Source organism: Pseudophryne corroboree, chromosome 5 (genome assembly GCF_028390025.1).
Source record: "Pseudophryne corroboree isolate aPseCor3 chromosome 5, aPseCor3.hap2, whole genome shotgun sequence".
Lineage (NCBI taxonomy): Eukaryota > Metazoa > Chordata > Amphibia > Anura > Myobatrachidae > Pseudophryne > Pseudophryne corroboree.
The window spans coordinates 146,934,799-146,958,004 of record NC_086448.1 but is presented as its reverse complement, the minus strand read 5'-3'; the positions used below and the strand labels follow the sequence as shown (position 1 = coordinate 146,958,004).

General features: G+C 47.1%; 1 protein-coding gene across 3 annotated transcripts in view; it reads right to left on the bottom strand.

The window, feature by feature from the left end:
- DNAH11 (dynein axonemal heavy chain 11) overlaps positions 1 to 23,206 on the bottom strand; it is a 561,376-nt gene that overhangs the window by 215,193 nt on the left and 322,977 nt on the right. For all 3 annotated transcript variants that reach the window (XM_063921780.1, XM_063921778.1, XM_063921781.1), the window contains 2 exons: positions 18,803 to 18,880; positions 14,916 to 15,048 (listed from right to left, as the gene is read on the bottom strand). In XM_063921780.1, the coding sequence (XP_063777850.1) occupies positions 14,916 to 15,048; positions 18,803 to 18,880 (211 nt within the window). The remainder of the gene's footprint in view (positions 1 to 14,915; positions 15,049 to 18,802; positions 18,881 to 23,206) is intronic.

The following is a 23,206-nucleotide window of genomic DNA, read 5'->3' as shown; positions in this document are numbered from 1 at the left end:
AACTCCGTAAGGACCATGGGGATTATACCAAAGCTCCCAAACGGGCGGGAGAGTGCGGATGACTCTGTAGCACCGAATGAGAGAACTCCAGGTCCTCCTCAGCCAGGGTATCAAATTTGTAGAATTTTGCAAACGTATTTGCCCCTGACCAAGTAGCTGCTCGGCAAAGTTGTAAAGCCGAGACCCCTCAGGCAGCCGCCCAAGATGAGCCCACCTTCCTTGTGGAATGGGCCTTTACAGATTTTGGCTGTGGTATGCCTGCCACAGAATGTGCAAGCTGAATTGTACTACAAATCCAGCGAGCAATAGACTGCTTAGAAGCAGGAGCACCCAGCTTGTTGGGTGCATACAGGATAAACAGCGAGTCAGATTTTCTGACTCCAGCCGTCCTGGAAACATATATTTTCAGGGCCCTGACAACGTCTAGCAACTTGGAGTCCTCCAATTCACTAGTAGCCGCCGGCACCACAATAGGCTGGTTCAGGTGAAACGCTGACACCACCTTAGGGAGAAATTGGGGACGAGTCCTCAACTCTGCCCTATCCATATGGAAAATCAGATAAGGGCTTTTACATGATAAAGCCGCCAATTCTGACACTCGCCTGGCTGAAGCCAAGGCTAACAACATGACCACTTTCCAAGTGAGATATTTCAGATCCACGGTTTTTAGTGGCTCAAACCAATGTGATTTTAAAATCCCAAGGTGCCACTGGAGGCACAAACGGGGGCTGAATATGCAGCACTCCTTTTACAAAAGTCTGAACTTCAGGTACTGAAGCTAGTTCTTTTTGAAAGAAAATCGACAGAGCCGAGATCTGTACTTTAATGGAGCCTAATTTTAGGCCCATATTCACTCCTGCTTGCAGGAAATGCAGAAATCGACCTAGTTGAAATTCCTCTGTTGGGGCCTTTTTGGCCTCGCACCATGCAACATATTTCCGCCATATGCGGTGATAATGCTTTGCCGTAACATCTTTCCTGGCCTTAATAAGCGTAGGAATGACTTCTTCCGGAATACCCTTTTCCTTTAGGATCCGGTGTTCAACCGCCATGCCGTCAAACGCAGCCGCGGTAAGTCTTGGAACAGACAGGGCCCCTGCTGTATCAGGTCCTGTCTGAGCGGTAGAGGCCACGGGTCCTCTGAGAGCATCTCTTGAAGTTCCGGGTACCACGCTCGTCTTGGCCAATCCGGAACCACGAGAATCGTGTTTACTCCTCGCTTTCTTATTATTCTCAATACCTTTGGAATGAGAGGCAGAGGAGGGAACACATAAACCGACTGGTACACCCACGGTGTCACTAGAGCGTCCACAGCTATCGCCTGAGGGTCCCTTGACCTGGCGCAATATCTTTTTAACTTTTTGTTGAGACGGGACGCCATCATGTCCACCTGTGGTTTTTCCCAACGGTTTACCAGCATCTGGAAGACTTCTGGGTGAAGCCCCCACTCCCCCGGGTGGAGGTCGTGTCTGCTGAGGAAGTCTGCTTCCCAGTTGTCCACTCCCGGAATGAACACTGCTGACAGTGCTAGTACATGAGTCTCCGCCCATCGGAGAATTTTTGTGGCTTCTGCCATCGCCATCCTGCTTCTTGTGCCGCCCTGTCGATTTACATGGGCGACTGCCGTGATGTTGTCTGACTGGATCAGCACCGGCTGGTGTAGGAGCAGGGATTTTGCTTGACTTAAGGCATTGTAGATGGCCCTTAGTTCCAGAATATTTATGTGAAGGGAAGTCTCCTGACTCGACCATAGTCCTTGGAAGTTTCTTCCCTGTGTGACTGCCCCCTAGCCTCGAAGGCTGGCATCCGTGGTCACCAGGACCCAGTCCTGTATGCCGAACCTGCGGCCCTCTAGAAGATGGGCACTCTGCAGCCACCACAGTAGAGACACCCTGGTTCTCGGAGACAGGGTTATTAAGCGATGCATCTGAAGATGCGATCCGGACCACTGGTCCAACAGGTCCCACTGAAAGATTCTGGCATGGAACCTGCCGAAGGGAATTGCTTCGTAAGAAGCCACCATCTTTCCCAGGACCCGCGTGCAGCGATGCACTGATACCTGTTTTGGTTTCAGGAGGTCTCTGACTAGAGATGACAACTCCCTGGCTTTCTCCTCCGGGAGAAACACTTTTCTCTGGACTGTATCCAGAATCATACCCAGGAACAGTAGTCGTGTCGTCGGAACCAGCTGTGACTTTGGGATATTCAGAATCCAGCCGTGCTGGTGCAGCACTTCCTGAGATAGTGCTACTCCCACCAACAACTGTTCCTTGGACCTCGCTTTTATTAGGAGATCGTCCAAGTACGGGATAATTAAAACTCCCTTTCTTCGAAGGAGTATCATCATTTCCGCCATAACCTTGGTAAATACCCTCGGTGCCGTGGACAGTCCAAACGGCAGCGTCTGGAATTGGTAATGGCAATCCTGTACCACAAATCTGAGGTACTCCTGGTGAGGATGGTAAATGGGGACATGCAAGTAAGCATCCTTGATGTCTAGGGATACCATGTAATCCCCCTCGTCCAGGCTTGCAATAACCGCCCTGAGCGATTCCATCTTGAACTTGAATTTCTTTATGTATGTGTTCAAGGATTTCAAATTTAGAATGGGTCTCACCGAACCGTCCGGTTTCGGTACCACAAATAGTGTGGAATAATAACCCCGGCCTTGTTGAAGTAGGGGTACCTTGATTATCACCTGCTGGGAATACAGCTTGTGAATTGCCGTTAGCACCGCCTCCCTGTCTGAGGGAGCAATCGGCAAGGCAGATTTTAGGAACCGGAGGGGTGGGGACGCCTCGAATTCCAGCTTGTACCCCTGAGATACTATTTGCAGGATCCAGGGATCCACCTGTGAGCGAACCCACTGATTGCTGAAATTTTTGAGGCGACCCCCCACCGTACCTGGCTCCGCCTGTGGAGCCCCACCGTCATGCGGCGGACTTGGAAGAAGAAGCGGGGGAGGACTTTTGCTCCTGGGAACCTGCTGTTTGTTGCAGCCTTTTTCCCCTACCTCTGCCTCTGGACAGAAAAGACCCGCCTTTTCCACGCCTGTTTTTCTGGGTCCGAAAGGACTGAACCTGATAAAACGGCGCCTTCTTAGGCTGTGAGGGGACATGGGGTAAAAATGCTGACTTCCCAGACGTTGCTGTGGAAACTAGGTCCGAGAGACCATCCCCAAATAATTCCTCACCCTTATATGGTAACACTTCCATGTGCTTTTTTGAATCTGCATCTCCTGTCCACTGGCGAGTCCATAAGCCTCTCCTAGCAGAAATGGACAATGCACTTACTTTAGATGCCAGTCGGCAGATTTCCCTCTGTGCATCTCTCATATATAAGACTGAGTCTTTTATATGGTCTATGGTTAACAGGATCGTGTCAATATTTTCTGACAGTTTATCTGACCATGCAGCGGCAGCACTGCACATCCAAGCTGACGCAATAGCTGGCCTAAGTATAATGCCTGTGTGTGTGTATACAGACTTCAGGATCGCCTCCTGCTTTCTATCAGCAGGTTCCTTGAGGGCGGCCGTATCCGGAGACGGTAGTGCCACCTTTTTAGACAAACGTGTGAGCGCTTTATCCACTCTAGGGGGTGTTTCCCAACGTGACCTATCCTCTGGCGGGAAAGGGAACGCCATTAGTCCCTTCTTAGGAATTACCAATTTTTTATCAGGGAAAGCCCACGCTTCTTCACACTTCATTTAATTCATCTGATGGGGGAAAAACTACGGGTAGTTTTTTTTTCTCCAAACATAATACCCTTTTTAGTGGTACCTGTAGTTATATCAGAAATGTTTAACACCTCTTTCATTGCCTCAATCATACAGTGAATGGCCTTAGTGGGCATCAGATTTGACTCATCGTCGTCGACACTGGTGTCAGTATCAGTGTCGACATCTGGGTCTGCTTGAGGTAGCGGGCGTTTTAGAGCCCCTGAAGACCCCTGCGACGCCTGGGCAGGCACGAGCTGAGAAGTCGGCTGTCCCACATTTGGCATGTCGTCGATTTTCTTATATAAGGAGTCTATACGTGCACTCATTACTTTCCATAAGCTCATCATCTCAGGTGTCTGCCCCGCAGGGGGTGACATCCCTTCTAAAGGCATCTGCTCCGCCTCCACATCATTATCCTCATCAAACATGTCGACACAGCCGTACCGACACACCGCACACACACAAGGAATGCTCCGAATGAGGACAGGACCCACAAAAGCCCTTTGGGGGGACAGAGTGAGAGTATGCCAGCACACACCAGAGCGCTATATAATGCAGGGACTAACTGAGTTATGTCCCCTATAGCTGCTTTTTATATTATATATGTATTGCGCCCAAATTTAGTGCCCCCCCTCTCTGTTTTTACCCTGTTCTGTAGTGTAGACTGCAGGGGAGAGCCAGGGAGCTTCCTTCCAGCGGATCTGTGAAGGAAAAATGGCGCCAGTGTGTCTGAGGGAGATAGCTCCGCCCCTTTTCCGCGGCCTATTCTCCCGCTTTTTTCTGGATTCTGGCAGGGGTATTTTCCACATATATAGCCTCTGGGGCTATATATTGTGGTATTTTTGCCAGCCAAGGTGTTTTTATTGCTGCTCAGGGCGCCCCCCCCCAAGCGCCCTGCACCCTCAGTGACCGGAGTGTGAAGTGTGCATGAGGAGCAATGGCGCACAGCTGCAGTGCTGTGCGCTACCTTGGTGAAGACTGATGTCTTCTGCCGCCGTTTTTCCGGACCTCTTCTTGCTTCTGGCTCTGTAAGGGGGACGGCGGCGCGGCTCCGGGACCGAACACCAAGGACTGGGCCTGCGGTCGATCCCTCTGGAGCTAATGGTGTCCAGTAGCCTAAGAAGCCCAATCCGGCTGCAAGCAGGCGAGTTCGCTTCTTCTCCCCTTAGTCCCTCGCTGCAGTGAGCCTGTTGCCAGCAGGTCTCACTGAAAATAAAAAACCTAAAACTATACTTTCTTTCTAAGGGCTCAGGAGAGCCCCTAGTGTGCATCCAACCTCGGCCGGGCACGAAATCTAACTGAGGCTTGGAGGAGGGTCATAGTGGGAGGAGCCAGTGCACACCAGGTAGTCATAAATCTTTCTAGAGTGCCCAGCCTCCTTCGGAGCCCGCTATTCCCCATGGTCCTTACGGAGTTCCCAGCATCCACTAGGACGTTAGAGAAAAGACTAATAGTGAGTTTATACCAACTACAATTTGAAGTATGCAGCTTAGACTAAAACTAAACTTGAAATGTTTGTCAAAATGAACACTGGAAGTAAAGTTTTACATTTTTAAAGAACAATTATGTATTCTAGATATTTTCAGAAAATAAACATGACCTGTTGTGAAGGAAATAGGATTGTGTATTGCACTTGTTTGTTCTAACTAACGTAAGGCATTAATTTGTATATGATATAGTGGAGAACTAAGTCAGACTCAGTATGTAATACATTCTCACAGTGCTTAAAGTGGTACTAGAGAGGTGGTGGAACTCACCCCCTAGCCATGTCCTTATTGAAGCCACACCCCTAGCCCCTCCCCTTCATGTCCACCTGGCGGACATTCTTAATAAGAAAAGATGATTTGCTCAGTGTGTGAAACACACATTGGGTACCACACACACACACACACACACACACACACACACACACACACACACACACACACACGGTATCACACACACACTGAATGCCACATACATACATACATACATACATACATACACACACACACACACACACTGGATGCCAAACATACCAAGCACACTGGATGTCACACACACACACACACACTGGATGCCACACATACCAAGCACACTGGATGTCACACACACACACGCTGGTTGTCACACACACACGCTGGGTGTTACACACACATACTGATTGCCTGCACAACCTAGTGTCTAGTGAGTCCGCTGCAGTACAAAACTGTGCACACTCACTCACAGGTAAAAGCTGTCCACCCATCTGATTGAATCTCTGGCTGCTCGGTGTCTCCTCGTGGCTCTGCTTCATGTGGCCGGACTCAGTAGACAGATGCACTGCGCTGTCTCATGCCTGCCAACGCAGCTACTGGAGGCAATGGAGGAAGACTGGAGGAGGCGGGCTGCAGCAGCGGGGCGCACAGCAGAGCTGCCAGAGAGACGCCGGCCCTCCTCCTTCAGGCGGCCGCAGCTGCCGAGTGCCTTTACTAGATGCTTGCAGTGCCTGGACAAGGTGGGCCTCTAATTATAAGTGATGGAACGCAATTACGCCCCACCTTAACCCCTGCAGTCTGAGCCTACTGAGCCTACATTACTAAACATATCGTTAAAGGCATGCAAACTTCTCAAGGGAATTTTAGAGAAATGTTCTTCAGCAAAATCCATTACAGTATCATTAAACTGTTTGCAAAAGTTATGACTAAAACATTGACTAAAATGAAAAAAAGAGATCTACTGACTAAATCTTGACTAAAAACAAAGCAAAAAATTAAAATAAAGACTAAAATGTGACTTTAAATCAACTACAAATTTAAGTAAGAGACTAAGACTAAAACTAAATTAAAAAATCCATGTCAAAATTAGCATTGCTAAGAAGCAGGAATAGGCCAGTCTTGATCATGTGATCATGGTCTTAACCTTAGTTAAATATTAACTTGTATCAAGTTCTTACATTTGTTTTCATGTTATTTTATTTATTTATAGAAATGAAAAAAATATTCCATTAAATAATTTCTATTTTTCACAGATAAATTATAGAAGAAAAAAAAATACTAGTTCAAATGGAAACCAATACAGCCCAAATATCAATATATAAATAAACAGACAACCAGTAAGCAACAGTGTAATAAATTAGTGGAAACCACAAACACTGCCAGAATCAACAAAAAACGAGTTTTATGGTAAGAACTTACCCTTGTTAAAACACTTTCTGCGAGGTACACTGGGCTCCACAAGACTGGACAATGGGGTGTAGAGTAGGATCTTGATCCGAGGCACCAACAGGCTCAAAGCTTTGACTGTTCCCAGAATGCACAGCGCGGCATCCTATATCACCACGCCTCCCAGCACAGGAGCTCAGTTTAGTTAACCAGCCCAATGCAGTAGCAGGAAAAGAGACGACAACGGTTAGTAGCCACATACACCACACTCTCACCACAAGAGAAGTGTCAGCGGCTAATGCCATATCAACCCAAAGAAGCCAAGTGCGTCAGGGAGGGCGCCTTGTGGAGCCCAGTGTACCTCGCAGAAAGAGTTTTAACAAGGGTAAGTTCTTACCATAAAACTCGTTTTCTGCTGCGGGGTACACTGGGCTCCACAAGTCTGGACAATGGGGATGTCCTAAAGCAATTCCTTATGGGAGGGGACGCACTGTAGCGGGCACAAGAACCCGGCGTCCAAAGGAAGCATCCTGGGAAGCGGCAGTATCGAAGGCATAGAACCTTATGAACGTGTTCCCGGAGGACCACGTAGCCGCCTTGCACAATTGATCAAGGGTCGCACCACGTTGGGCCGCCTAAGAAGGTCCAACAGATCAAGTAGAATGGGCTGTAATATGAACAGGAGCTGACAGATCAGCCTTCACATAAGCATGCACAATCACCATTCTAATCCACCTGGCCAGGGTCTGCTTGTAAGCAGGCCAGCCACGTTTGTGAAATCCAAACAAAACAAAGAGAGAATCAGACTTTCGAATAGAAGCAGTTCTCTTCACATAGATACGGAGAGCCCGAACCACATCCAAAGACCGCTCTTTGGGAGACAAATCAGGAGAGACAAAAGCTGGAACCACAATCTCCTGATTAAGGTGGAACGAAGAAACCACCTTAGGTAAATATCCGGGATGAGTCCTAAGAACCGCCCGGTCACGGGGAAAAATCACATATGGGGAACTACAAGACAAGGCACCCAAATCCGACACTCTTCTAGCAGAGGCAATAGCCAGCAAGAACACCACCTTAAGGGAAAGCCACTTAAGGTCAGCTGAACCAAGAGGTTCAAATGGAGGCTCCTGCAACGCCTCCAAAACAACCGACAAGTCCCAAGGAGCCACAGGCGGGACATAGGGAGGTTGGATACGCAACACACCCTGAGTGAAAGTATGAACATCAGGTAAAGTCGCAATTTTTCTCTGAAACCACACCGACAAGGCAGAAATATGAACCTTGAGGGAGGCCAGACGCAGGCCTAAATCTATGCCCTGCTGTAGAAAAGCCAAAAGTTTGGCTGTACTAAACTTGGAAGCGTCATAATGGTTAGATGCGCACCAAACAAAGTAGGAATGCCAGACCCGATGGTAAATCTGAGCAGAGGCCGGTTTCCGGGCCCGCAACATAGTTTTAATGACCTCTCAGAAAAACCCTTAGCTCTTAAGACGGAAGCTTCAAGAGCCACGCCGTCAAAGACAGCCGGGCTAGGTCCTGGTAGACACAGGGGCCCTGAACGAGGAGGTCTGGGTGTTGTGGAAGTAGAAGTGGACGCTCTGACGACAGGCCTTGCAGGTCTGAGTACCAGTGCCGTCTGGGCCACGCCGGAGCTATGAGAAGCAGATTTCCTTTTTCTTGCTTGAACTTCCGAATTACCCTGGGCAGGAGTGACACCGGAGGGAACACGTACGGCAGCCGAAACCTCCACGGCACTGCCAGCGCATCCATGAATGCTGCTGGAGGATCCCTTGTCCTTGCTCCGAAGACCGGAACCTTGTGATTGTGTCGAGACGCCATCAGATCCACATCTGGAAGACCCCACCTTTCCACGAGGAGTTGAAACACTTCTGGATGGAGGCCCCACTTGCCGGCATGCACGTCCTGACGACTGAGAAAGTCCACTTCCCAATTCAGGACTCCCGGAATGAATATTACCAATAGTGCCGGTAGATGGCGTTCTGCCCAACGTAGAATCCGTGAGGCTTCCTTCATTGCCAAACGGCTTCAAGTGCCGCCTTGATGATTTATGTAAGCCACTGTGGTGGCGTTGTCCGACTGTACTTGAACAGGACGGTTCTGAATCAAATTGCTGGGCTAGGTTCAACGCATTGAAGACCGCCCGCAATTCCAGAATGTTGATCGAGAGGAGAGATTCCTCCTTGGTCCACCGACCCTGCAAGGAGTGCTGCTCCAGCACCGCGCCCCAACCTCTTAGACTGGCATCTGTCGTCAACAGGACCCAGTCGGATATCCAGAAGGGACGGCCTCTGCACAATTGTCGGTCCTGGAGCCACCAGAGCAGCGACAGAGGGACCTCCGGAGTCAAAGAGATCATTTGAGACCTGATCCGGTGAGGCAGGCCGTCCCACTTGGCTAGAATCAGTTTCTGGAGGGGGCGAGAATGGAATTGAGCATACTCCACCATGTCGAATGCTGATACCATGAGGCCCAGCACCTGCATTGCCGAATGTATCGACACTTGCGGACGAGAAAGGAAGCAACAAATCCTGTCCTGAAGTTTCAGGACTTTCTCCTGAGACAAGAACAACCTCTGGTTGTGAGTGTCCAACAGCGCTCCCAGATGCACCATGCTCTGAGCAGGGACCAGGGAGGATTTCTTCCAGTTGATGAGCCACCCGTAGAATTGTAGAAACCGGACCGTCATATCCAGATGACGCAGGAGAAGATCTGGGGAATTTGCCAGGATTAACAAGTCGTCCAGATACGGCAGTATCCTGACCCCTTGACGGCGGAGTACCACCGTCATCATCGCCATAACTTTGGTGAAGACTCACGGAGCCGTTGTTAAACCAAAAGGTAACGCCCGAAACAGGTAATGGAGGTTGCCAATAGCGAACCTCAGGTATTGTTGATGTGACACTGCTATAGGAATATGCAGGTAAGCATCCTGTATGTCCAGGGAGACCATGTAGTCCCCAGGTTCCAAGGCCAGAACTATAGAGCGAAGGGTTTCCATACGGAACTTGGAAACCTTCACAAACTTGTTCAGTGCCTTGAGGTTGAGAATGGGCCGAGAGGACCCATTCGGTTTCGGGACTAGAAACAGCGGAGAATAGTACCCCCGGCCCCTCTGAGCAAGAGGCACCTGTACTACGACTCCTGTATCCAGGAGGGTCTGTACCACCGAATGCAGAGTGTTTGCCTTTGTCTGGTCCGACGGGACGTCTGTCTGGCAAAATCGATGAGGGGGTTGGTTTTTGAAGGCTATGGCGTAACCTCGAGTGACGACTTCCCGTACCCAGGCATCTGAAGTGGTCTTCAACCATTCCTGGGTATACCCTAGAAGCCGGCCCCTCACCCTGCGATCCCCCAGGGGGAGGCCCGCTTGTCATGCGGCAGGCTTATCGGTCTTGGCTGCTGGCTGACGGGCAGCCCAGGCTCTTTTGGGCTTCGGCTTACCAGGTTTGGAAGTGCGGGCCTGCTTATGGTACGCCTGACCTTTTGCTTTACCTAAAGGATGAAAGGGGCGAAAGGACGTGCCTTTGGCCTTCGACACAGAAGGAGCTGTATTAGGCAGACAGGCAGTTTTGGCAGTAGCCAAGTCAGCCACTATCTTATTTAAGTCCTCCCCAAACAGAATATCCCTCTTGAAAGGGAGTACCTCCAGGGTTTTTCTAGAGTCCAGATCCACAGACCAGGATCTCAGCCACAATATCCTGCGAGCCAGGACTGACGTAGTAGAGGCCTTGGCTGCTAGGATACCGGCATCAGAAGCCGCCTCTTTAATATAGCGAGAAGCTGTGACAATATATAACAAGCATTGTCTAGCATGGTCAGAGGAGATTTCAGCTTCTAACTCCAAGGCCCATGCTTCAATAGCCTCTGCTGCCCATGTAGCTGCAATAGTGGGCCTTTGTGCAGCACCCATGAGGGTGTAAATCGCTTTTAGACCCTCGACACGTTTATCCGTAGGCTCTTTTAGAGACGTGACGGTAGTGACAGGTAGAGCTGAGGAAACCACCATCCTAGCCACATGTGAGTCTACTGGAGGAGGCGTTTCCCAATTCTTAGACAGCTCTGGCACGAGGGGATAGCGAGCCAGCATCTTCTTTTGAGGCACACACTTCGTACCCGGGCTTTGCCAGGGTTCTTGACGTATATCCACTAGGTGGTCAGAGTGAGGTAAAACTTGTTTAATCACCTTCTGATGCTTGAACCTATCTGGTTTCTTGGGAGGAACGGATGGCTCGGGATCATCCGTAATCTGCAGCATTAACTTAATAGCCTCCAAAAGATCAGGAACATCCACATGTGAACTACCCTCCCCATCAGCCGTATCTGAGTCAGAACCTGTGGGGTCAGTGTATGTGCTGTCTTCATCAGACGAGGTGTCAGTGACAGCAGTGGATTGTGAGGAGACGAGCGCTCGCTTAGAGGACCTCTTGGACTTAGTTAATTGAGCAGATAAATCGTCCGCCCGCGGCGGGTTAGCTGCAGGGACCACATACGGCTGTACTGCATACTGCAGCACCAACTGACAAACTGAGCTCCTGTGCTGGGAGGCGGGGTGATATAGGAGGCGGCGCTGTGCATTCTGGGAACAGTCAAAGTTTTGAGCCTGTTGGTGCCTCGGATCAAGATCCTACTCTACACCCCATTGTCCAGACTTGTGGAGCCCAGTGTACCCCGCAGCAGAAAGTATCATATTACGTAAGAACAACTTAAATACTGTCCCTCAAATAATTCAAAAGACATTATTTTGGCAAGATGCTTCCATTTCACCAGAATAACAAGAGTTACGGGGAAATATTCAATTTTCGCAGAGGATACTAAACTATATAGAGTAATTAATTCAGGATGTTGAGTCTCTACGGAATGATTTATGTAAACTGGAGGTCTGGGCAGACAAATGGAGAATGAGGTTCAATATAGACAAATGTAAAGTTATGCACTTTGGGACTAAGAACAATAGGGCAGCCTATAAACTCAATGGGGAAAATATAGGGATAATGGTAGTTGAAAAAGATTTGGGAGTGCTCATCGATAATAAACTCAGTAGCAGTACACAATGTCAAAATGCAGCAATAAAAGCAAATAAGTTGTTAGCATGCATAAAACGGGGAATGGAGACAAGGGATGAGAGTGTAATCCTGCCACTGTATAAATCATTGGTGCGGCCACACCTGGAATATTGTGTACAGTTCTGGGCACCTCACTATAAAAAAGATATTTCGGAACTCGAAAGGGTTCAGAGGTGAGCCACCAAACTGGTTAAGGGGTTAGAGGCATTGAATTATGAGGAAAGACTTAAAAGGTTAGATTTGTTTACACTGGAAAAGAGGAGACTGAGTGGGGGACATTATTAATATTTATAAACACATAAAGGGACAATACAAGGATTTATCAGACGCTCTGTTTATCAAAAAAATGCTACACAGGAGACGAGGACGGGTGTGGTTCATCAAATCGACAGTGTCTAGGTCGACAATGTTTAGGTCGACCATTATAGGTCGACAGTCACTAGGTCGACATGGATGGAAGGTCGACAGGGTTTCTAGGTCGACATTTGCTAGGTCGACAGGTCTAAAGGTCGACATGAGGTTTTTTGTTGTTTTTTTGTGTCGTTTTCTTCATAGAGTGACCGGGATCCCAAATTAGTGCACCGCGTTCGCTCGCCATGCTTCGGGCATGGTGCCTTCGCTCCGCTACCGCTTCGCTCGGCACACTTTACCGTTCCAATCGTAGTCCACGTGGATCGTTAAGTATGAAAAAATTCAAAAAAAGAAAAAAAATGTGAAAAACTCATGTCGACCTTTAGACCCGTCGACCTAGCACATGTCGAACTAGAAACCCTGTCGACCTTCCATCCATGTCGACCTAGTGACTGTCGACCTAAACATTGTCGATCTTCAGACCGGATCCCGACGAGGACACCTGAGGTTAGAAGAATTTTTTTTAATACACAATGGAGAAGAGGGTTCTTCACAGTAAGAGCAGTAAGGATTTGGAATTCTCTGCCAGAAAAGGTAGTAATATGGTGGACTCAATCAATAAGTTTAAAAATGGATTAGATAAATTCCTAATTGAAAGAAAAATCCAAGGATACAACATGTAAATGATATAGAATTTTATAACACAGGTTGAACTCGATGGACATTTGTCTTTTTTCAACCTCAACAACTATCTATGTAACATGGCAGTTAGGAGCTGGATGTCTGGTACTTTATCACAGTGCAATTTATCACTTTCCAAGGCTTGATAAATCAGAGCCTGAGTACATGATAAGTGAACTAAGGGCCTAATTCAGAGACTGACGAAGTTCATATCACTGCATGCGCCATTGGACGTTGTGAAAATATGTTAATGCAGCAGGAGGCATCTTATGTAAATAGACGGCTCTCGTTTGCTTCTGTGATCCGTGGTTGAGACGCAGCATCAGATCACTCTGTGAAAACAGACGCCATGCTCCCAGATTCCTGTGCATGCGCAGCAGACTCTGGCACAAAGCAAAGTCTACAGCGCCGCCAGAGAGGAGGGGGGCCGCACGGAGCTTGGACACCGGTCCCCTCCTCTCCTAAAATGCCCCAGTGCTCCAGTATACAGACCAATATCTCAAATATTTTTTATAGCATTACATTTGGGGGCCCATGTACAATTGGATGGAATTACGTTCAAGAAAAGCCTTTTTTATTTGTTTGTTATGCAGAGCTGACTGTGTTGCAAGGTAGCGTATATGCCTGGTTTATGTTAGGAGAGCACAGTAGTATAGGCACCTAGTCTACGCCTGGAGATGTGGCTTAACAGTGATAGATTGCAGTGTTAGTAAGAAATAATATAATTGCATTACCATGTAAAAGGAATTTACAAAAGACAAGTGAAAATACTAATTACGTTCAAATAAACACAAACATCCATTGTCTTCCTTTATATGATCAGATGTGAATCTGCTTTCTTGCTGCGCACAAATAACAAATACAATGTAATAATAGTAACAGATTGCAGCAGCCACACTAGTAACAGTAATGGGTGGTCTTCAGTATGCCGGCTGTCGGGATCCCGGCGCACAGTATACCGGCGTCGGAATCCCGACAGCTGGCATACCGACACTTATTCTCCCTCGTGGGGGTCCACGACCTTCCTGGAGGAAGAATAAAATAGCGTAGCACGCCACCGTGCCCGCAGCATGGCGAGCGCAGCGAGCCCGCAAGGGGCTCATTTGCGCTCGCCACACTGTCGCTAAGCCGGCGGTCGGCCTCCCGGCGCCGGTATGCTGGTCGCCGGGAGCCCGACCGCCGGCCTACCATACTACACCCACAGTAATGGTATCAGTGGGAGATTCAAAAACATTCAGCCAAATCAGAAGAGCCCACCAATCTTCATCTGCCTACTTCTCAACAGGTGTATATGTCAATTTCTTGCTGTCAACATGGGACGCATTTGCGCTACCCATCCTCTGTTCTGCCTCTCGGAGTGCAAAAAGTGCCCCAGTCGCCACAGGGATGTAACGTAAGACTTTTTGGCATGCGCACAATAGAAAAAATGCTTTGGGAGGAATAAGGGAAAATTACGTTAACATCTATTAATACAAGAGCCTTGTGGAGGGTAACTTGCTAATAATGTTCAAAAGTGCAACTTAAACTGAAAGAGTTGGTCGCAGACTCTGCAATGTTAGCAAAAGTTGTGATCACTAAAATCACATGCTGGGGGCGGGCCAGAATGTGTGGCACAGCCCCGCAATGCGATAACTCAATTGCAATCGCATCACAAAAACCTCAAATAGAGGTCGACCCCTGCCTACGTGCAGGGGCACCGCCGCCATGTTTCCGATCACAGAAATCGCAGGTGACATCATCAGCCAACTCATAAGACGGCCTTGACACACCTGCGTTTTCCGCAACACTCCCCCCGGACACCCGTTGCCTGTCAACCATGGTGTGATCGCATAATGATTGGTTGCGCAATACAACGGCTGTGCATGAGCAGATGGCCAGTAAGCGGCCATTTGTGCGATCGCAGCGGCTGCAACAGGGTCTGAATAAGGCCCTAAGTACAGAAATCAGATAACTACCGTCTTTCCACTCTCTTGTGCTCGGGTGGATAAAGCCAAATAGTTCATCAGTGGTCACAGCTTTTGGGTTCAAATCATTCCACACGGCCTTCTGTTTGCGGTTCAAGTATGTCCGGTTTAGAGTCTTTAATACCTGAAATGTTAAACAGTAGATTGAATTATTAAAAAATAAAATCCTACACATAATATAATATACCCAATGGTGGTATGTTTTCCTATGCATTGCATTATTTTCAGATTAGTTTTCTGATATAAAGCATCGGCAATTACCAAGACGTTCTAGCAAAATGGAAGCAATTAAGTACACAGACTGTAGTGTAATTAGTTGTGATGACAGATAATAAGTACAGAAGTATTGTATGTGTGCAAGAAAAAAGAAATTATACAAATATCTGTCACAAAGCCGGATCTCGAATGAAGTCACAAATTACAGGTTAGGGATTTTTTTCCTCTTTTTTCAAGGTCAATTTATTTGAAATTAAAATAGCTTAACATATAAATTATAATTGTTCGCTTATGCGGAAAACCTATGCAGTTTTAATAAGATTTATTTTTAACAACTATTATAAATGACAATTGTTTAACTATTTACATCCTGGCACGGGAAATGAAAAAGCCCTTATATTATAAAAGCTATTCACATAATGTATAAGGAGATGAAACCTGAATATTACAGCTATTTCTGGTAGCTCTGCTCAATCGGTGAATTCATTTTCCCTCTAACACTATTCTGTTCAAGTATATTTTTACAATAAATCCCACAGGTACAAATACCGTATACACTCAAAGATCTGTGATGTGTTGCTTTGAATGAAATGGTAGCACGGGATGTAGTTAATAATAATGTAGTTAATAACCGGCGGTTGAAATCCCAGCGGTCATAATACTGACGCCGGGATCCCGACTGCCGAGAATGCCGACAGCTGCGTCAGGGCTATTCCCACTCGTGGGTGTCCACGACACCCATAGAGTGGGAACAGAGCCTGCAGTGAGCCCGCAAGGGGCTTTCTAACGCTCGCCCCACTACCAGCAGCAGTTTGGGGGCAGGACAGGGAGCATTTTACAAAATGCTGAGGCCAGGGTTTGCGCCTTCTGATATACTGGCCTCTGCAGTGTGATTACCAGACACCCCGAGTAACCTGAGGGTCACGCAGGTGATCCGTGCAGTGTGCTTGGTGCAGCAGCAGATGGCAGAAGCTGGCAGTGGGCGTCTTTAGCTTATTTTAGCCCAGCTGTTGCATACAACGATGCAGTGGCAGTGCAATTAGCGTCCACCTCTGAATTATGTCCTAATTAGCTAAAATATACTAAGAGGTCTGTGTACTAAGAGGGTGATTCAGACCTGATCGCTCGCTAGTGTTTTTTTGCAGTCCAGGGTTTGCATAGTTGCCGCCCACCGGGGAGTGTATTTCAGCTGTGCAAGTGTGCGCCTGCATGTGCAGCCGAGCCGTACAAAAAAAAAAACTTTGTGCAGTTTCTGAGTTGCCCATAACTTACTCAGCCGCTGCGGTCAATTCAGCCTATCCAGGGCCGGAATTGACGTCAGACACCCGCCCTGCAAACGCTTGGACACGCCTGCGTTTTTCCAACCACTCCCAGAAAACGGTCAGTTGACACCCACAAATGCCCTCTTCCTGTCAATCACTTTGCGATCAGCTGTGCGAATGGATTCTCCGTAAAAGCCATCGCACAGCAACGATCCACTTTGCACCCGTGCGATGCGCCTGCGCATTGCGGTGCATACGCAAGCAGTTCTGACCTGACTGCAGCGCTGCAAAAAATGATGATTTACCCCCTAAGCCTTGGAGAGAGATAAAGTGGACGGAGATAAAGTACCAGCCAATCAGCCCTAACTGCCATGTTACAGGCTGTATTTGCACAATGGCAGTTAGGAGCTGATTGGCTGGTACTTTATATCCATCCACTTTATCACTCTCCATGACTTAGGGGAGGATTAGTAATTTTGGTTGCGCAGGAATTGGTATAAAGTAGCATATTAAGGGGCAGATTTATCAACAAGTGATATTCTTGTTATCACGCATTACGAGTGATATTCTTGTTATCACGCATCACTGTACCAAGTGCTCACAAATATATCACTCGTTGTTAAATCTGCCCCTAAGCATGGTGATGGGTGGTGCGAGTAACTCATGTAAGACCTGTGTTTTGCCTTTTAACCTAGATCACAAACATTATACTGAATTTTGCATCTTAATTCACTAATAGTGCAGTAAGGGCCTGATTCAGTGATGCACGCTAATGCATTCACAGCTGCGATTCTGTATGCAATATGCTAACGCTGACGATGGAGATGGATTGAGATGCCCACCGGTGGTTTTCTAAATCTCAGCATCTGCGTACACAAACACAGCATCAGTCGCAGATCCTTTTATAATCGACTCTGAGTAACCCTAGGGTGGCGCGGAATGGCAGTGGGAACCGAGACGCTTGTGCTATGTTTCTGCATGTGGGATTGCAGGTGTAATCTGAGGCATACCCTAAACTTGGTAGCAAGACGCCTGCTTTTTTGTCGCCACTTCCCGTTACCGCCCACAAATGGCCCACAACTTTAAATCACTTTGCAAATACATCCTCACTGCGGGCAGCATTGCAAAAGTACCTTGGTGCGTGCGCAGTGTGATAGCGGCGCAATCGGACGATAATCGCTCAGTTGTGTGAACATCGGCATTGCGTAAACTATGAATGAGGACCTAAGTCATTATCATTCTACTAAGTACTCAGGATTAGTATAGCACATTAAGACCATATTTCAAGATGCAAAGGCTATGGGGGCTCTCTGGCCAGATTTGAGGATAGGTATGTGTATCAGTATTGCTTATTTTATCCATCTCTTATTGAGTCTATAATACTTGGGATATGAAACACACAGGTGCATATACTATAAAGGCTCAATATAATGATAGAAATCTGGGACTGAAGGAGTAAACATGCAACGTTTGGCAAAACTTCTCTCCCAGAAATACCAGCACTCGTACATGAATACAGGATGATTTAGGGAAAAGATATATTGTATCTTCCTAAATGACGTTATGTCCGACTCATGCGAGGCAGAAATAAATGTAATCCAAGTCCGCATGGACAGACTGCAGCTTCCACAAGTACGTGCAATATCTCATGTCTTGTCTGTGTAATAAAGGATTTTAATCCATTTGCAGCAAACTCCATAGTACTTTGCAGGGAATATTCCCAAAATAGGACATCTGGTAAATGTCTTGGTATGGGTATGGGTCGTTGGGTCGACACAACTTAGGTCGACAGTCATTAGGTCGACTACTGAAGGTCGACAGTCATTAGGTCGACTACTGAAGGTCGACAGTCATTAGGTCGACTACTGAAGGTCGACATGGGCATTAGGTCGACATACACTAGGTCGACATGTGAAAAGGTCGACATGAGATTTTGGACTTTTTTTGGTGTAGTTTTCTTCGTAAAGTGACGGGGAAACCCAATTAGAGCACCGTGTCCCCTCGCATGGCTCGCTTCGCTCGCCATGCTTCGGGCAAGGTGCCTCACTCCACTGCCGCGGCGCTCGGCACAGGTTACCATTCCTAATTGTAGTCCACGTGGATCGTAAACTAGGAAATAGTCCAAAAATTGAAAAAAGATGTGAAAAACTCATGTCGACCTTTTGACCTGTCAACCTAGTGCATGTCAACCTAATGCCCATGTCGCCCTTCAGAGGTCGACCTAATTTGTGTCGACCTAACGACCGTATCCCCTTGGTACTGAAGAAAGAACTGTGAGCAAATCTCTGACACTGAGAAACCTATTACACACAACAGATGTACGCAGTGGCCAGTACAACTTGTGAGATGGGAAGTATCTGCTGCTGGTCACATGACTGGGCAATCATTGGGTCAGCCCACCTTGCTCTTTCCTGTTCCCGCATTTCCAACCACAAAGACGGAGTGACGGACAGCAAGCAGCTCCTCCAGCTGAACAACCTGCGTGAAAACAGAAGCACCGCCGGTATGTAAAAATAGATTATACATGGTTCTGAACGCAGAACATTTATATTTTCAGTAGAGGAAACCTATTACAGTATGCACCCATGACATGCAAAGAGAATCTCAGTAGAAAGACGAGACCTTTGTCAAGATCTGGATCTTGGATCTTGACAAAGGTCTCACATGGGACAGAAACGTTGATACCACAAATCCCTGTGCTGATGTTTTAACAATAAAGAAGGCTTATGAAGACTGGTGAGTGCTCCTATCAATTATGTATTTGCATTGGAATGGACTGGTCAGGATAACTTTGCCCATATATGAATGCTACCCTAGCAATTCACTCTGGAGCTAGAGTGTGGACTGAATTGGCTATATATATATATATATATATATATATATGTGTATATATGAGGAACTGGTCCGGCACTCACAAATGTATACAGCAGAAAGTAAATATGCTCCGGTGCCCTCCCTCCGGGCTGGTAGTCCGTACATACAAGGAGATCAAATAAGGCGGCACTCAGGAGACCAAATAGATGTGAAACAAGCGAGTGCTTTATCAACGTTTCGGGGCACTGAACCCCGTCTTCAGGACACACACAGTGAACATTGTGCAAATGAAACAGAATAAATACCTTTGGTAAGGTATTTATTCTGTTTCATTTGCACGATGTTCACTGTGTGTGTGTCCTGAAGACGGGGTTCAGTGCCCCGAAACGTTGATAAAGCACTCGCTTGTTTCACATCTATTTGGTCTCCTGAGTGCCGCCTTATTTGATCTCCTTATATGTGTGTGTATATATATATATATATACACACACACACACACACACACACACACACACACACACACACAGTATATGTGTAATATATATATATATATATATATATATACATACACACACACTGCTCAAAAAAATAAAGGGAACACTAAAATAACACATCCTGGATCTGAATGAATGAAATATCCTTATTAAATACTTTGTTTTTTACATAGTTGAATGTGCTGACAACAAAATCACACAAAAATTATCAATGGAAATCAAATTTATTAACCCATGGAGGTCTGGATTTGGAGTCACCCTCAAAATTAAAGTGGAAAAACACACTACAGGCTGATCCAACTTTGATGTAATGTCCTTAAAGCAAGTCAAAATGAGGCTCAGTAGTGTCTGTGGCTTCCACGTGCCTGTATGACCTCCCTACAACGCCTGGGCATGCTCCTGATGAGGTGGCGGATGGTCTCCTGAGGGATCTCCTTCCAGACCTGGACTAAAGCATCCGCCAACTCCTGGACAGTCTGTGGTGCAACGTAGCTTTGGTGGATAGAGCGAGAAATGATGTCCCAGATGTGCTCAATTGGATTCAGGTCTGGGGAACGGGCGGGCCAGTCCATAGCATCAATGCCTTCGTCTTGCAGGAACTGCTGACACACTCCAGCCACATGAGGTCTAGCATTGTCTTGCATTAGGAGGAACCCAGGGCCAACCGCACCAACATATGATCTCAAAAGGGGTCTGAGGATCTCATCTCAGTACCTAATGGCAGTCAGGCTACCTCTGGCAAGCACATGGAGGGCTGTGCGGCCCCCCAAAGAAATGCCACCCCACACCATTACTGACCCACTGCGAAACCGGTCATGCTGGAGGATGTTGCAGGCAGCAGAACGTTCTCCTTGGCGTCTCCAGACTCTGTCACGTCTGTCACATGTGCTCAGTGAGAACCTGCTTTCATCTGTGAAGAGCACAGGGCGCCAGTGGCGAATTTGCCAATCTTGGTGTTCTCTGGCAAATGCCAAACGTCCTGCACGGTGTTGGGCTGTAAGCACAACCCCCACCTGTGGGCGTCGGGCCCTCATACCACCCTCATGGAGTCTGTTTCTGATCGTTTGAGTAGACACATGCACATTTTTTTTTAAATTCTTTATTTATACGTGGTTAAGCATAGTAAGAAAACATTACATGGACACATGGGACAGGTGGCCATCAGAACCAACGTCCAGCATAAACCACAAATTTTCAAATAATCGTTGTATTGATTTATGCCTACGGATAATGCTGCTTTTTTCATCATGTATTGCTGTTTTCCTTTGTTTTTATTTCAGTGTACGTCCCTGCCTGCCCGTAGTGATGACAGCCCAGCCTCCCCTGTGGATTATGCCTGCGCCTCCTCCCGCCGATGGTCTGCAGCCGGGTTCTGTGTGAACCGCAAGCTGCTGGTTTCCATGGAGACGGCTGTTTCCGGAAGTGGGTGTCTGACGTGAGCGGAAGCAGAGTGAGTAGCGGGCGCGCACATGACGGACGATGGCGGCGGGACTACTGTGGTATTTAGGAGGGTAAGTGTTTTATGTTTTTGTGTGTCTGTTGTGTCCTGACGACGGGGGTCCGTCCCCCGAAACGTTGACCGTGGAATACAATTTTTTGCATCATTTTGACTCTGAGTGCCGTTCATTGTTGGACAGTTGTGTATTTTTGGTTCTGGCACCGGAGCAGCTGTATTAATCTAATTGGAGTGCCGGCTGCTGCTGGATCTATATATTAGTGCCCCTTCTTGTGGTGCACACGGTGCATGGCACCCACTCTATTTTTCAGCACATACTCTGCTATTTGTTTTTAAGTCACTGCGTACAGATGGATTCTGCAGCACTTTCCTCCCAGGATGTTCCTGGGTTCAGAAACTCTAGGATTACTGACATGGGAGAGACATTCAGTTTTTCCCAGGCTGAGATTGATTCTATCCTCTGTCAGGAGGTAGTCTCTAATACTGATAAATCTATGAATGCAGAGACACTCTTTCACCAAATCTGGAGGTTGAAGCGCAGAGAAATCGACTATATGCTCCACAGTAGTTCCCTTTCAGAATATTTCAGAGAACGTAAGATCCCTAGGGGCTTCCGGGTGAGAAACGTCCCAACCATAGGACGGAATAACCCGGATTTTGTGCGTAAGTGGATCGCTATTTTAAATAAATGCGCCTTCGACCTTATGATCTTGGTTATCGACGAAGCTAATAAAGAGCTGATAGCCACTCGTTCAAAGATCAGGGCATTTGAATCTGCTTCTTTTAAAGTGTTGGAGGAAGACACTACACAAGATTGGCTAAGGAAATTGGAGGCACAGTGTCAGCAATATCAAAAAGACCTGTTGAAATTTAAACGCAACAAAAAACTGGCTGTGGATGCAGATTACGAAGATTACCAGGTATACAGGTGGTTAGTTGGCAACGAACCAACTAAGGTTCCGCAAAAGTTTCAAAGATCAAGGAGACCTTGGCACAAAAAATCCTCGCAGAAGGATAAACAAGGACCACGCTCCAGCTCGGATAGCGAATTTGCTGCATCTGAATGTGATGAGGTACCCGCAGACCAGGGAGCCCCTTTAGTGAAGGACACCCGCACTATCAAAAAGCCTATAACATCACTGCCACCCGACGGGGTGGCCAAAACAAAAGGGGTGCGGGCAGTAGTGCAGCGCCAGAATCGCTGATTTTCAATCTTTCGCACCGTACCCTGGAGCCGGCGGAAATTTCGGTGCTCTGTAAAGGACTCAGCTTTGTGCCTACTAACCTCCATGATGTATACAACTGGTCCAAAGATATACATGCTTTTTCTAGAAAGTTGAGACTTAAAGAATTTTTTCAGCATTCCACAGATTCCAGTGATTCCTCCATTTTTTCCAGCTTTATTAAACGATCTGTCAGATCATCTTTTGACCCTGTCTCGTCCAATGCTTCTTTGAAATCTTTCCATAGGCTGCTAGATGATTCCATCACTAAATTTGTGGCAGCACCAGCCAAAATCAAATTCAATCTCTCCAAGGTTGAAACTGAAGCACTTACAACTTTGGCGTCTTATGACGATATCATTATTAGACCCGCCGATAAAGGCGGTGGGATTGTGGTCCTAGATTTAAAGTATTACAGAGAGGAGATTTATGCTCAGCTGGACGACAGTGATGTTTATCGCAAATTACCATCAGATCCAACTGTCCGGTTTAAGAAAGAACTCTCTGGGATTCTAAATACAGCCCTATTATCTGGACAACTACCAAAGAAAATAGTCAAAGCCTTGGATGTCGATCACCCTAGGGTTCCTTTGCTTTACACACTCCCCAAATTGCATAAGGACGCCCTGAAACCCCCGGGACGCCCCATTATCTCGGCTCCGGATTCACTCTACAGACCGGTTGCTCAGTTACTTGATTCCATCCTACAGCCTCTGTTACTACATAGAGATTCTTTTCTAAAGGACACTACCTCCTTCCTTAAAAAATTACAGTCTATCCAGGACATTCCTCCAGGAACTCTACTTTGCTGTCTTGA